The sequence below is a fragment of the Cajanus cajan genome, chromosome 5, assembly GCF_000230855.2.
Source record: "Cajanus cajan strain Asha chromosome 5, NIPB_CcT2T_4, whole genome shotgun sequence".
In the NCBI taxonomy this organism is placed as follows: domain Eukaryota; kingdom Viridiplantae; phylum Streptophyta; class Magnoliopsida; order Fabales; family Fabaceae; genus Cajanus; species Cajanus cajan.
In genome coordinates, this window is record NC_138521.1 from 16,542,941 (window position 1) to 16,559,568 (window position 16,628).

The 16,628-nt window shown below is 33.5% G+C and overlaps 1 protein-coding gene and 1 long non-coding RNA gene across 2 annotated transcripts; one reads left to right on the top strand and one right to left on the bottom strand.

Annotated features, from left to right (window-relative positions):
- Positions 1-3,094: 3,094 nt before the first annotated feature.
- On the top strand, positions 3,095-5,347 carry LOC145957731 (uncharacterized). Its single transcript, XR_014433734.1, has 3 exons — positions 3,095-4,006; positions 4,080-4,571; positions 4,652-5,347. It is a non-coding gene; the product is annotated as an uncharacterized LOC145957731 (long non-coding RNA).
- A 2,334-nt stretch (positions 5,348-7,681) lies between these two features.
- LOC109792007 (uncharacterized) lies at positions 7,682-8,410 on the bottom strand. Its single transcript, XM_020351384.3, has one exon. The coding sequence runs from the start codon at positions 8,223-8,225 to the stop codon at positions 7,950-7,952; it is 276 nt and encodes a 91-aa protein (XP_020206973.1). The 5' UTR covers positions 8,226-8,410; the 3' UTR covers positions 7,682-7,949.
- Positions 8,411-16,628: the final 8,218 nt, after the last annotated feature.

A 16,628-nucleotide genomic window follows, 5' to 3' on the forward strand; every position in this document is an offset into this window, starting at 1 on the left:
CCTTGGTGAGTGTGTGCTTTCTAAATCTTTTCACATCCAAGGTACCTTCATGAGTTACCTCTAATATGTCCTACATTTCTCTAGCACTTTCACAATGTGAAATTATAAAGAAATCATCTTGAATGGGGGCTGATGTGATTATACTTTTAGCCTTATAGTCATATTGAACCTTTTCTTTTCATCTTCTCTCTAATCTTCCCACTTTTTTCCTAGTTGAAACACCCTTAGCCTCGTTCATAAGAGTGAACAAAATTATTGCTTTCCAATAGCAACATCAATAAATTCAATAAATATTTTCCAAAATGTATAATTTTCACCATTGAAAATTTGGTGGCTTATAGATAGAATCCCCTTCAGCAAAATGACTTGGATTTATCATTCTTTTCTGACCTTGAGAAAGACTCAAGGACCAACCCTTGATACCAATTGTTGAAATAGATGACTAAATCAGGAGGAGGTGAATTAATTTAATACAAAAAATTATCGCCTAATAGATCTTTAAAAACACTTATAACCAAGACCACCATGAATATTTTTGAATAATAATGATCTAGTGCTACAAAAGAAATGATAAAAGATTTATTTTCTTTACAAATTTTGAATAAAAGAAATGCAATGACAATATATAGCATGAAATCTAAAAAGAATAGAAAAGAGAGAAAGGAGACAAGTGTTTTATACTGGTTCACTCTCTACTACTAAGAGCTATATCTAGTTTCCTAAGTAATCACTAAGATTCCACTATAATCTTGAATATCTCTTGCAAAGATTCAAACCCCAAAATTAGACTCTTAAAAAAAACCTACTCAAATCCCATGAGTAGACTTTTAACTTACTTCTGGGTCACACCAACCAATTCTTGCAAGCATTCTAGAGAAACCCCTCTTCAAAGACATTTTTTTTAACCCTTACACTAACGGAAAAAGAAAGAACACATTCTTCAATGCAAATTTTTCAACCAAGTAGAAATTTTCTACCTTATATTCTTGAATTACATGATCACCTAAGGTAGATGATAACCCATGGAATTGTCACAAAATATACTCCCTCAAATCTCTAAACTTTGAATAAATATTTTTTACTTGTCTTGAAAATGAGAGGTTCAAAGGTGTTTTATAAGAAAAAATTTGTAATTGATTACCATGTGTTTTAATAATTTTTAGACATGCAAAACATTTGTGGTAATCAATTACAATATCCTTATAATTGATTAAAATAGAAGTTTATTTTTTAAAAAATACACTATGAAATCAATTTCCATAATTTGTAATCGATTAAAATAGAACACCATGATTGATCACAAAACCTAACACGCCTTGTAATCGATTATTATCTTTTCGTAATCAATTAAAATAGAAAGAATCATGTAAAAAAGGGTATTTACGTCACCCAATTTACGTCGCAAACACTAAACACCGACGTTGTAAAAACGCAGTGGCAGTTTCGTAAATAAGTCGAGACTAATTTACGTCGGACCCCCCCCCCAGTCCGACGTAAATGTGGGAATTAACGTCGGAGTCTCATAGTCCGACGTAAATTTACGTCGAGCCCCCACTAGTCCGACGTAAATTTACGTCAGAGCAACACAATCCGACGTAAAAAATGGCCCTATATTCCCCACCTTTTCATTTTCCATTCCCGCGCTCACAGTTTACAAGCAACCCCTCTCATTTTCTCTGAATTTCTGAGTCTCCCACTGCGTTTACTGCTACATTCAACATATCCAAGTCTCTAAGTGTCAACACGTTGGTCGTTTGAGGTTAGTTTGTTGTCCCCGTAATTTTTTTGTTCTTTTTTTGCTATTTGTTCCGCTGGAACGGCCCGTTCTGCAAGGAGAACCGGCCGTTCTCCTTGCAGAACGGGCCGTTCTGCAAGCAGTACGGGCCGTGCTGCAAAGAGAACGGCCCGTTCTGCTGGAATTTTTGTTGTTGTAATTTGTTGATCTGGAACGGCCCGTTCTAGTTTCAGTACGGGCTGTTTATGTATTATTTGTTTTTTTATTAGTTATTTTGTTGCTATATTGTTATTATCTTTTTTACTTTATTTGTCTATTCAATTAATTCATTGTTTTAATAATGACAGTTTAATTTTTTCAAGATTATGGAGGATTCTGGGTCTGGCAGTGGAAGGAGGGAAGGTAGATCTGTAACCCGATTGTCTGGGTTGACAGCTGGGCGCATTGCCAAGGAGAGGACACCGGTTGAGGTGGATCCTCGTTCTGGCAAGGCATCAGGCCCAAATGCTACCAAGTTTAAGAGCTATTTGGGAGTCCTAGCTCGACGACATGTTTCTATTATCATTCCATCATGGGATGATGTTCAGGAGGTTGACAAGAACCTCATGTGGCAGGATATTCAGGTATATACTTTCACATCCTTTCAATATTATATAACTTAAATACATTATTTATTATTTGTTTTTATTTTCATAACAAAATTTTGACATTCCCAACACTGAGGGCATGAGGAGGAAGATGTTATCTACCCTTGCCACCAGGTGGAGAGACTTCAAGACTTTCTTGACACGGGAGTATGTATTTGGAGAGCGCCAAAATGTTACTCCCTGTCTAAAGTACCAGATCACTGATGAGGAGTGGATGCAATTTCGTGCCACTAGATTGGACCCTTCGTGGCAGGTTAGTTATTGATAACTTTTACATTGACACAAATACTTAAGGTATATTTTAATTTATCTCATTTTCTTTTTTGTATTATTATAGGCTAAAAGAATAGCTGCCCAAGAACGACAGGCCAAGAATGATGCACCCCATCTATTGTCAAGAGGGGGATATGAAAGAAAAAAAAGCAAATGAAGAAGGCTAAGGCACAGGCAGCAGGGGTTGAGGATGCTGACCGTGTGGAGTCACCTCCTCGCCATGAGATGTGGATAGCAGCCCGGACAAAACCAGATGGGAAAATGACTTCTGAGTCTGCAAGAGTCGTTGCTAGTAAAGTAGTAAGTAAAAATATACAAACTAAGACTCTTCATTTCAACTCATTTAATTCATAAGATTTTTTAATCTTCCTTATTGTTGTAGGAGGGTTTAGTTGAGCAGAGCACCCAGGGCTCATTTGTTTCCGATGGTCGGAATGATATCCTCACAACGGCCATAGGAAAGCCAGAGCACGGAGGTCGTGTGCGTGGTGTTGGTGGTTCTTGGAGCCACCGAGATTTCTTTGTTGGCCGATCATCGAGGAGCACTGTTAACTCTTGCAGTCAAGAGGTTATACAGGAATTGGAGCAGAGATTGGAGATGCAGTTTGAAGAGAAACTGAAGAATATTGAAAAACAGTTTGAACAGAAGTTTGAACTTTTGGCTCGTTCTCAGCAACAGACTGCAGTTGCTCATGATGGTGTTCGAGTCAGCACTAAAGGGAGTTGTGCTGCTCCAGATCCCTCACCGGATCAGACTCACACTGATGTACCAAACCAGTGTGAGTTATATGTTGAGGATGACCCCCACGGTTAGTGGCTATTGGCCGAGTATTTGAGGGTGGCTCAACCATCCATGGTGTCCCTCTACAGCCAGACTGGACACGGGTTGTGGTTGACCAAGTTCAAGATGTTGCTGCTCCAGTGCCTTTGCCCAATACAGAGGTTCAACTAGTGGGGCAGGCAACCGGCACATTCTTAGCTTGGCCAAAATGTTTGGTCATGCCGCTTTCAGCACGAGCAAAGGTAATTATATTATTGCTATTCTTATAATTCTATTATTGTTTAACTAATTTTGATTATTTTTTTATGATTTTATCAATCGTGGTAAGGAGGTCATGAGAGAACCTCATGTTCATGATGCCAATATCGCAGAAGCTGAGGATGATCCCATATCTAAGCTTCTAATCAAATTACCACGAATAAAGAAGCATCCAATTCAATTGTAGTGGGACATTAGAGTTTTTGGAGTTGATAGCTCTGATGTTCCACTATACATATCTCTGCCTGATGCATTAGAGATTGTTGGGGGAAACTGCATGTTAAATATATCTGTCATACAGTTGTGGGCCATGTAAGTCATATTTTCTTTTATGAGTCTAAATTTACAATAATTACATTTAACTTATAATAATTATTTGTGTTAGGTACATGGACAAATTGAGTGTGGAGCAAGCACAAGCAGAAGTAAATGGATTTATTGAGCCTCAATCCATCCAAAAATCAGGAAACACTCAGGTCCAGATCCAACAATATATGCAAACATGGATGAGTGACTCAAGAAGACATATATACATGGCTCCATACATTGACGGGTTAGTTTTTTAATTGGTTTTTTAATCATGGTAATTTTTTAACTGATTTGTTTGTCATACAATGTAGGTCCCATTGGCAGTTAATGGCAATCATTCCTAAGGAATATACCGTGGTGTGGTTTTGTTCACTTCATCGAAAACCAAGCCACGAAATTAAAAGCCAATTACATGGGTAACTAAATTTTTTCATTATGTTTTAAAACTGTAATTATATATGTTGGCTAACATTTGTTTTTATTTCAATTAATTAGAATCGTGTCTGGAGCTAATATATTAAGTGGAAGAGCCAGATCATCAAAGTCATTGCATTTCATATACCCTAAGGTTAGCAAATTAACTCATACAGTCAATAATATTTAAATTTATTGACTTTGGAATTAATAGTTATTTGTTTCTCATTTTAGTGTAATAAGCAACAAGACTCGTTTGAATGTGGCTATTACATCATGTATTGGATGAAAGCCATAGTTTCTGCGGGTATTATTGATTCTTGGGCGCAGGTAATTCATATCAAAATTTATTTAACTATATTTACCTTTAGAATAATTAACATTGCATATTAATGACACTTAAATTACCCTTTCAGGTCTTTCAAGATCCATCTCCATTGCCCGAAGATGAGATGCTCAAGATAAGAGAACAATGGGCAACTTTTTTTCTAAGTTTAGTTAGTTAGATATTATGTTAATAGTTTGATAGTTAGTTAGTTTAGTTAGTTAGATAGCATTGACAAACATGTTTTATAGCTTTTTTAGGATAATAGGATTTACATTGTCATAATTTATGTTTTTTAAGATTTATATATTATTTTCTTTTTGTCATTCAATTTTGAAATACAATTTGAATTTCTATTCTGGACTGCCTGGTTTAGATTTGGTATTCTGGATTATATTTATATGCAGGCATTGGGTATATCAATTTACAAACGTTTTTTAAAAAAAAAAATTGCCACAATTTACGTCGGACAAGGCCACGTCCGACGTAAAATTGTGGCATGATTTTGCCCCTTTTTACGTCGATTTGGAAAAATCCCCGACGTAAATTTACGTCGTCTTTCAGAGGCGACGTAAATTTACGACTCCCGTATTAACGTCAGACCCTTTTCCGACGTAAAAGACCCTTTGTGTACTAGCGAACATTTATAATTGATTATCATTCTATTGTAATTTATTAAAATAGAAATAACTTGTTTTTGAAAGCAGAATACCACATAATTGACTACAAATTTTCTATAATCGATTAAAGCAACACGAATGACTTTTCTTGTAAAACAATTTTGTACTATGTAATCGAATACAAAAACCTTGATAATTAATTACTCTGCTTCAAAACCAATGTCATTTGTTTAAGATTTTCCTCTTTTCACCACCACTTCATGCTTGGTTCATTTTAACTATGAAAACCAACTTACCACTTGTCATTTGTCACTTTTTAATCAAGGTAGTAAATCTTAAGTTGATTTAACCAATTGCACCTACGTGATAACCCATTTATGCCTAAAAGAAAACCTTATGGATTTTCAAATTTCTCATGAGTGGATGACAACAAAAAATTATGACATTACTAACAAAAATTTAATTTACTTTAATTATTTATGCTTGTTTTAAATTTTTACATAATATTAAATTTATTAAACTAGTATCATAACTTAGATTTAGTCTATAGTGATACATAAAATATGTTGCAATATGTGAATAAATGTATTCCCACAATTAATAGCAAATGTAGATATAGAACGAGTTCCATATGCATTTGAGGTGAGTAATTTAATGTATGCAATGGAGTGCATAAGACCAAATATAACACTTGCTTTTAGTATATAGTCAATATAATTGTATTTAACCAAAGTAGAGAGCATTAGAATGTTATGAAATAAATGTTGAGGTATCTTTCATTACCATTGGTATAAGGATTTGTTTTAGTTGTGATAGCCTACTTTGGTGGGCTACTCAAGCTCAAATATGCATGGAGACATTAACTTTGAAAAATTCACATATAACTATATAATTAAATATTTTAGGGGAACTATGACTTAGTTGTATAGATTGTAAAGGTGTATAAATTTGTCTACTAGAGAAATAAAATTCATTGTTGTTATCAAAGCATGGAATCATTGTCATTACTAAAGCATGCAAAGAATTGTTATGAGTGAAGAAATACTTGTAAGAGCTTAGTTTTTTTCATGAAAAATATTTATTTTGTAGACAACCAAAGTGCTATTCATCTTAGTAAGAATTAAACTTCTCATTCAAAGTTTAAACACATTGATATGAGGTATCATTAGATATGCGATGTCTTGGATGCTAAATTATTAAAGTTGACCAAAATTCACATTGATGATAATGGTGTTGATATGGTGACTAAAACATTACCAAAAGAAAATTTTGAAGTTTGTGAGATCGTCAAATTGGTAGTTATCTTCTCATAATTATGAGGGAGAATATATTATGTTTTGACTCCATTCCAATGTGGAGAAAGGACCAAATGTGAAGGCCTATTTACTACTAGGAAGACTCATTACAAAATGTGAAAGCCTATTCATTTTCCAAAATGGTAGAGGAAAACTCATCACAAATATCCTACTAGGATGTCATCATCCAATCATGACCAAATGTTCATTCATTGTTGGATTAGGTAGATTTTCATACAACGGATTTAGCAGACTTGATCCTTAGTTTTTAATAGTCAAATTAGTGAAAGAGCTAGAGAGAAAAACTTTCTTACAATAGCAACCCCATCTTTTAGTTTTTCTTCATCATGTTTCTTATTTGTAAGTGATGGTACTTTGTTTGTTCGGTTGATTGTAAGCACCAGTTTCTACACTTGTTGGAGACATTTTTATATTATTATTAGTCATAGTAGAGTCCCTTCTTTGGTCTAACCTATGGTTTTGACCTTTGCGTTGAGGGATTTTCGCATTAAAATATTAGCTTCTTGTGTATTTTGGCATTCCTTTAATATTCTTCCAAGATTAGAGAAATTTATTTTAGTTGCATATTTCTCTATTAATGCATCTTTGTTGTTGGACAATTTTTTTTCTCTATCAAATTATTATTATATATTTTCCTAAGTTGGAAACTTTGAAATTGTTGGTTCAACAAAAAAGAACTGATAATCGAGTGAGGTTTTAGGTTCCATTGATAAAATACATTTGTTCACTAAATTCGTAGATCAAATTATATTTAAAAGATTATCTTAATTTGATTCATTTTCAAAAACTAATTTTTGCCACCAAGATTAATATAATGTTTAGATTATAATTAATTATTACTAATTTCAGCATTGTTCAATTCAATTAAACCAACTTAACATGACTTGGTCCTTATATTGGTTCAATCACCTATAAACTGGTAGCGAAAGTGATGATTAAATTAAATTACAAGAAATTGAATGATGAACGACACCAAATTAAAAAGAATTATAAATGAAACAAGTAAACAAAAATTAGGGATTTAATTTACTATGGGGCAAAAAAAGCGCCTTCATCGTAATTTTCCATTTGCGAAGCGCTTGGAACACCATGCTAGAATTGGTGAATAATACCCATCTATACATCTCCCACACTTCCTCAACGAATCCACCAACAAATTAATAAATATACACAATGTATTTAACAATCACAATTAAGTTTGTGTGTATATATTATAATGAATGATCACACTTTTAATTAGTAGCATGTAAGCCCCTTGCCTTGTTGTCCTTTCAAGTTTTCAAATCCTCAAAAGTCCAATCCCTTCTCATTCCTCTACTCCTTACCAATCTTGGACCCAGGTCGCCTTCACTATTGGCGCGTCGATGATGTTCTGCCTTAATCTTGGCCACATCCCCACCTCCATGTTGTGGTGGGTTTATATTTCCTGACCAATTCCTATCAACATGCTTGGACACTTTCCTACTAGCCTTCATTTCTGGGAGAGACTCCCTTTCAGAATCTACCCTTTGAAAGATGTGGCCACAGGTGAGGCAATTCAAACTCATTGTGTGACGCAAGTCTCAAGCAACCCAATCAAGCTATTCCCTTAAAGGGTAGCTTAGTTGCGTTGGGGAAGGTTGGTGGGTGAGGAATTTAGGCATGTATATTATTACATGAAGATGTTGATGAAGTTGGAGAGGAAAATGGTTAGGAAAGGATGGGAGGGTTGAAAGGCAATTGTTTGCTACAACATGTTATATTATAGCATGACTTTCTGGCCCGTAAAATTAGCTTTGCCTTTGATTCTTAATTTGGATTCTATACGGTTGCCTGTAGTCTTGACCGATGAATCGTTGACTCTATTGTCCTCTACATCTTAAGAGGGAGTCATTATTTTGTCTTGGTGTCCTTCGATCTAACACAAGAGATTCTTCATTCTTGTTTTTTATTATTAAACTATTCTTTAATGACTTAATGAGAGAATGAAAACTATCTATAAGAGAATCTTGTATCATGTTTAAATTAAACTAGATAATTTACCCATGTGATGCCTAATTTTTATATTATAATTTAATAAATTCAACCTTCAATTATGATATGTTTATTTAAAAGTTATTTAATTTAATTAAATAAATTATTTCAAAAAATAAATTAAATTCAATTAATAACAATATCATCACTAATTTTGATTATAAAAAACCATTGTAACGTTCTAATTTTTTAGCTGTGATGGAAATATCTAGTGCTTTTTATGAACAAAAATATTAGATAATCTAGATTTGGATGTCATCAAATAATATATGAATAAATACATTGTTAACTATCTATTTTTTATATCTATATTAAAAGTTATATAAAAAGTATTTATGAATAAGTACTTGTTGCATTTATTAATATAAGTTCCCTATGCATAATAACAAATCATTAAAAGTCTCACAATATTAGCAAAATGTAAAATTAGCAAACTTATTTTTTTAATAATTTAACAAAAACATTAATAATCTAATAGTGTGTTTGGATAGGGAATTTAAATGGAGTAATTCATTTATTTAAAGAATTTCAAATTCTTTGAGGTAAAATACCTTGTTTGGATGGAAAATTTATAAGGAATTTGAAATTCAAGCATTTGTGAAATTCCTTGAAATAGTAGAATTTCAAATTCTCCCAAAAAAGTAAAAATTTGAAATTCCTCATATTTTTTTCTTCTTATTTCACTTACATATTTTATCTTATCTCTTATTTTTTCATGTTTTAATTATTAAATATTCAAAATTATTTTTTAAGATTATTAAATATTATATAATATTAATTTTTTAAAATTATTAAATATTTAAAATTTTGCTAATATTTATTTTTATAAAATTTAATTTAAAAATTATCAACATATAAATATATTTTTAAAATCAATTTTACTATAGTGGAATCAAATTATTATATCCAACCTAATAATTTAAAATTTGATAAATTTGAATTGACTTATTCAAACAAAATATTTTAAGAATGACAGAAATTGAAATCAAAGTAATTCAAATACCAAGAATTTAAAATTCCTTAAATTTGTAAAATTTTTCATCCAAACACACCATAAATCTTGTAGAACAATATCAATGAATTTGTTCCTTTTACCATTTTTTTCCATTCTCATTCATGTTATTCTTTAATAGAACATGATCAATTACAACTAAAAAATATTTGAGTGATAATATACTAAAATATATTCAATAACAATCTTATAACACTTACTGTTACAGATAAAACTCATCTTGAATTTGTGTGATGTTGGCCATTTCTTCATTTGAGTTGCTACTGCTGTCAAGATCTTCCTAGGTGGCCATTAGACTTATTTTGGCCTTCTTTTTTGCTTGACCACCTTTTCTTGGCAGATGGATAGTCAGCCTTCAAATGTCCAAGTTTCTCGCATTCATAGTAACAACCTCCTTGTTGTCAAGTTTGCTAGACTTTCTAACTTTATCTTGATTTTTGTGAAATCTCACCGTCTATTAAGTCTTCAAAACTATCATTTAAGTTGCTTGACTTAGACTCAGCTTTTAGAGCCTTTTCTTTTTCTCTCCTCTTGTTGGATTCACCACTTTTTAAAGCAATGGTGTCATTTGCTTTAGGATGATCTCTATTATTCAAGTGAATCTCATACACTTGAAAAGTTCCAAGAAGTTCATCAAGAGTGAGAACTTTAAGATCTTGTGCTTCAGTGATGGTGGTGGCCTTTGGTTCCCAGGCCTTTGGAAAATATCCAATATCTTTAAGTTGTTATGAGCTTTTGAGAACTCAATTCCCAAGGATTTTACCCTATTTAGAAATTTTTGATATCTTTCAAACATTTCATCAATGATTTCACTCTCCTTCATGGAGAACAACTCATAATGCCTTTGAAGTGTGACAACTCATATGAGCCTAACATCTTTAGTCTCCTCATGAGTTAACCTGATGGGGCCCCACATTTCTTTAGTTGTTGAGCAACTACAAATGATGGAGTACCATCCGAGGAGAGTACACACATGAAGACCATTGGGCCTTTAACTAGGTCCATGGTTAGGAGGCTAGAGGAGGCTTCTACAAAGGAGGTGCTTTTTAGACCTATGCCCATCATGAGCATTGAGTATGATTCTTCTTATTAGTCTCTTAGTTTCCATTGTATATACATTGTGTAGTATTTGTACATAGTAGCTACTTGTATAGGTGTATTTTGCCTTTGTATTTGTAAGGCACCTTTTTCTTTTCTTATAGGTTATACCCTTAAGATTCTAGGATATGTTACTTGGAGACTTTTGCTCCATTTGACCTTGTATTATGGGTCATAGATTTTCTCATTTTTAGTAGTAAAAATGGCATGGAAAATAGTAAAATATGTAGGTGAAGCTAGCAATTGGTCCTTTGGTGGGTCTTGGCAAAATTTTACATATTAGGCTTGTTTTCCCCTTTTTTTTTCCAAGGAATTGATTTAGCTAGGTCTTAGCACCATTTGGTGAACCTAACTAAACAAATTCCAATATTTTTGGATTGAATTTCTTAAGTTAGACGAAGAAATTCCCAACAAAGTTTTGAATGAGACAAATATAATACATATTGTTATTTCTAACATGTGTGTTAGTGTTTCAGAAAAATATAAGTACAGGCAAGTTGAAGAACAGAGCATGTGCCACTTCTTATACTAGAACTAAGATAAAGGAAGGAAAGCTTCAAGCATCAGACGAAAAGGTCGAACGAAGCCAAGTCTAGCACAAGAAAGAAAATGATCAAGCTTTAGACGAAACACATTCAAGAGCGAGAAGAAGTCCATACAGACCACAAATGAAACTTCTTCAAGTACCAAACGAAGATTAGTCAAGGCAAAGAATAGCACGAGGATCAGACAAAGCAAAGTCAAATGCAATATGAAATATGACATGAGCACCAGACGATGTTGGATCAAATACCAAACATATGTGTGTCAAGCACAACATAAAGCGCATCATAAGGATTCGGATGAAGGCTGGTCCAGAATCACACAAAAGTTAACTACATATCAGACGAAGGACAACACTGACTAAAAAGCATTCCAGACAGAAATGAAGTCTGTCCATCAACAATATTGACCAACCCAAAGGAAGTCAAAGCATTGATGACAAATGCTCAGACGAAGAGTAAGTCTTGAGATGCACATGGACTACTAGATGCAGACGAAGACTGTCATGCAAGCATTTAAAGAATCAAGTCTCAAGGGACAATTCAGGCATCGTCTACAATCATGCAAAGAACTCTCAATATGATCGCATGTTGGAAGGAAAAGAAGAAGAAGAAGAAGAAGAAGAAGAAGAAGAAGAAGAAATGCAAGCCCAAAAGTCAAAGCATGCGTGTGTCAGAAAAAATACAATACTTTTTCAAATAAAGACAACGCCTCTGCAGCTACGAGACCAAGGACACTATATTGCAAATATTTAGGGGAAATCTAGTTTCCTTTTGATAGTAACTCGACAACGCTATCAGTCACACATAGTCACAATTTTTAACACCTTATCATGTGACAAGCCTTTATTGGCTCTTCTAGATCTAGGATGTTAACATGAGCCACACTTTCCTTGCCTTGCCATGTGACAAGCTTCTATTAACTCTTCTAGATCTAGGATAGTCACATTTTAGGGAAATTCAAATTTAAAATTGTAATTAGAGTTAGTAGTCTTGACTACAAGTTAAACTAACCTAGGTTACATGTAACCATGGTTAGCTTAACTTACACCACAAGCTACCAAACTTTATAAATGATTCCTTCCTAAGCTTAGACATCAACTTTTGAAGCATTTGAGAAATAAACTTTGAGTTTTTCTCTTCCAGAAGTATTAGTTCTCTCTCTTGGAGAAAACCTTTCCTTATCAACTTTTATCAAGGAATTCCTCCTCTTTACAAGTTCTTCACCATTCTTTCTTATCTTCCTTGAAGTGGCATGCATCATACCTCTTCTCCTCCATCATTTTTTAATTTCTTTTAGCTTTAGAGTTTCATAGAAGAAGATTGGGAGCACATTACCGCTAGTTGAAGAGAAACCTTAACCATCTCCTCCACTAGTTTTATCACTTTGCTCCCATCAAAGAAAACACCTAAACTATAGTAGTAGATCTTTCCACCATTTGTGCATCCTTAGGTTGACTAGCCTTCACTGTACAATCTATTGTTATGTGGCCCAACTTGCCACACTGAAAACACTTAGTCTCTTTTAAAGAAAAACCTTTAAAAAAATTGAGCTTCTCCACATCTAAAACATCTAACATTAGGAACTCAACAATGAGGTGTTATAAGAGGTCACCTTACAACAAAATTCCCCTATTTCTAAGGAGGTCTGTCACAAGGTTTTCTCTATTGACTACTCTTTTTGGACCTAGTTGGCCTTTCATGCATCTTCACCACCTTATTACCACTCTATAATCTTTCTAGTACTTTTGCCTTCTCCACCAATGTAGGAAACTCAGTGATGGCCATAAGAACCACGACCCTCTTTAACTCATATCTCAACCCCTCACTAAACTTTCTACACCTTGAAGCTTTATAGATAGCTTGGAAATAAAAGCAAGCCAAATGCTCTCTAACTTCAAAACATAGTCCTACACCATTATGTTCCCTTTATGTAATCTTAAGAAATCAACTTCTTTTGCATACCTCGCACTATTTGGAAAATACTTCTTAAGAAACATCCTCTTGTAGCCTTCCCAATCCTCCATTGTACCTTTAGCCTCCATCACCTATCATGTGACTCTTTAGTAGTACTCAACTTCCCCCACTAGAATATATATTGCATAGTTCATCTTCCTGTCCTCTGAACATCTTATTATTATTAGTATAAAATGTTTTAAGTATCTAGTGAGAGGTCACATTGTCTCTCAATGCCCACCAAAAAGACCATGATCATAAGGGGCCTAGATCATTTTAGTAGTCAAGAGAAAACTACATATTGCTCTTCCACCTTTAGTGGAAGTGAAGAAGAAAAGGGGTAGATTCTAAGGTAGAAAATGCTTATCCTTGTGATCATGATCTCCTATTAATAAAAAGGCTTCTTGGAAGCCAACCTTGTGAAATGAACAAGTCACAAAGAAATAACATCTTCCATACAAGATATAAAATTTTAAAACAAGTTTGTTCTCTCAATGTAGATAGTGGATCAAGTTGCAATTATTGTAGCACAAAATTTGTTGAAAAAATAGCTCCTACTACCATTCTTTGACCAAGACCTTATTAGCTTTAATGGCTTAATGAAAAAAAAAAGGATATGGTTGTCAATCAAAAAGTGAAGGTCAAACTTTCTATTGGAAACTATAAGGATAAAGTATTATATGATATAGTTCCCACAAAAGCTTGTCATATCTTGTAAGGAAGGCCATGACAATTTGATAAGAAATCCATGGATAATGACCTTACTAACGAGATAACCTTCACCCATTAAGAAAAAAAGATATGTGTTACATCGTCCTACACCTACCAAAGTGACAGAGGATCAAACACAAATTAAACTTATGAAAGAAAATGAGAAAATAAAATAGAAACGAAAATAACTCTTAGAGAATGAGGGTGAAAAGGGGAAAGATGTTTCTTCTTGAGAGGTTGTTAAGAAAAATTCATTTTTCTCTAAAAAAGTAAAATCAAAAGGAATATCTATCTCAACAAACTTTTGAACCACCACTCAATGAGTTGGTAAAGAACATTGTTCCTTCCTTTAGGGAAGAGAAGCTAAAGCGAGCTTTTCAACCCTTATATATAGAGTTAGCTTTTCCATGCAAATGTTCTAGCTCTTTGAAATAATTTTAAAACTTTTAAGTTAGAATATCATGAATCTAACTTCAGGTGTAGGAGTTGTTTTGTTGAAATATGGACATCCTATTACTTCTTTGAAAATAACTTCTTATGAAGCCACTTTCAACTACCCCACCTATAACCAAGAGTTCAATTCTCTTTTTCCAATCTTCCATTCTTCATGACAACACTTTGTTCTTAAGAATATTATTAGTTGTATTGATCCTACATCACTCCATCCTTATGGAAAGCAAGGAATTTTAGTTGTAAATGGTTTAGTTCTTAGGGGCACAGGTGAGACAAGGAATTGAAGGCCTTTGAAAGAACCCCATGTTCTTTTGTGTTAGACAACACCACAATTCTAGAGCCTTCCACCAACCCCAATGGAAAGGAATCTAGATGGCATCACACCCTCCTATTCATGCTATGAATGGATTAAGACTTCGATGGAAAGGTTCACCATACTCTTGTTAGCAATGGTTCCTTACTTTACACGACCATGGTTTGTGGTCAAGGTTTCCTCCTTATCCTTACTTTTTCATGTGTTGGTCTATGATAATCATATTTGGTATGAGAATAGGTTAAGTTTAGGTGGAGAGTGAACATGGAGTTGGTTAGCCATTTACAGAAGGCTTATCAAGTTATGTTGTGCATTTTTCTCTTAGAGTTGATTGACCAGTGCTGAGGATTTTATGTTTTAGAACAAATATTATTAGTTGTTATGTATAAAAGTACATAGGTTTTGTAATCCCATAAGGGGGCTTTACGTTTTCCAATTGGTAATAGCAAGGACGATTTTATTTTTTTTGCATTCTGTACATATATGTATTGCATGAATGTTCACGTACGTCTTGTAAAATAATCTTAGGCTAAGTTGATGTTTATGTTTCCTATTGCTTAATTGTTGTGTCATACCAAGTATAGTGGCCTGACAAGTTGTTATAGAATATCCTAGAATTCACTTATGAAGGGACATCTAAGAAGATGAACAAGATAAAAAAGAACAAAGTATGTCCTTTGCAATTAAGGTACACTCATCAATGTGGTATCTATGTGTTGTTTCCTAAGATAGATGATGTTATGTTTTACATTGTAATGTATGTACATTATATTCATGTAGTGACCTATCAGATTGTTACAAATAATATCTGTACCATTATAAAGATCAAATGAGTAATTAAATTATTAAAATAAATGACAAAACATATATAATATTATAACTATTGTTGGTGTTTCAATAAAAATTAAAATTTGAACTCAATAAAATTTATTTTATTTTTATATAGACCTTGGTAATATATATTTATGCAAATTATCAATGTGAAACTCCATTTCTCATTGGAGAAACTAAATTTTGACATAAAATAAACGAAACGTCTACTATTCAGCGGCAACAAAGACCAAGAGATTGAACCCTCACCGTCATGACTGCAAATCTGTATTATTGATTGCGAACACTATTAAGGTCACTTGCATGATTCTCATGGAAAACGCTAACAAAAACCATGAATTGTGACAGGGTTATCTAACTTTTTCTCCGTCTAACAAATACGATCTAATTATTATTATTTAATTAATTAATTGGACGGCTCCTTAGTTACAACAATCGGCTGGTGGACAATACAAGGAGAAAATACTAAATTTCTGAAAAGTAACAACCAACAGTAGTCAAATGCTCTCGATATATTTAGAAGAGATATATTATTCCTATATTCTTAGGAGCTAGCAATAAATCTCAAAGCCAGCTTCCATTCCGTTATTATTTCAAATATAGCTTAAAGAGAAAGCACCTCACTTTTGGGTTCTTTTCTAATGGTGAACTGCTTATTACAGTCCGTCATGTTAGTCCATTAAGGGTGATTCCGATTCCACAACCACATGCCAAGAGCCTAGTACACAGCCCACTTTGGGGCAAAAAGAGAATTGAATACTTTTTTTTTTTACCTTGATCCTACCACGCATGTCGGAGGATATTTTCAGGGTTAAAGTACGTAGGGTCAAAACTTTATTACTTCTCAGAATACCTTAACAGGAAACTATCTTTAGCTGGTGGGAAAAATAATCCAGAGATCTAATAGTGCTAGTAAGTCAAAAACATATTCACCCAAAAAATGAAGTTAAAAACTTCTACGCGACAAAAGAGAGTTAAACCAAGAACTTTGTGAGGGTATGCATTTATCACATGGCTGAAA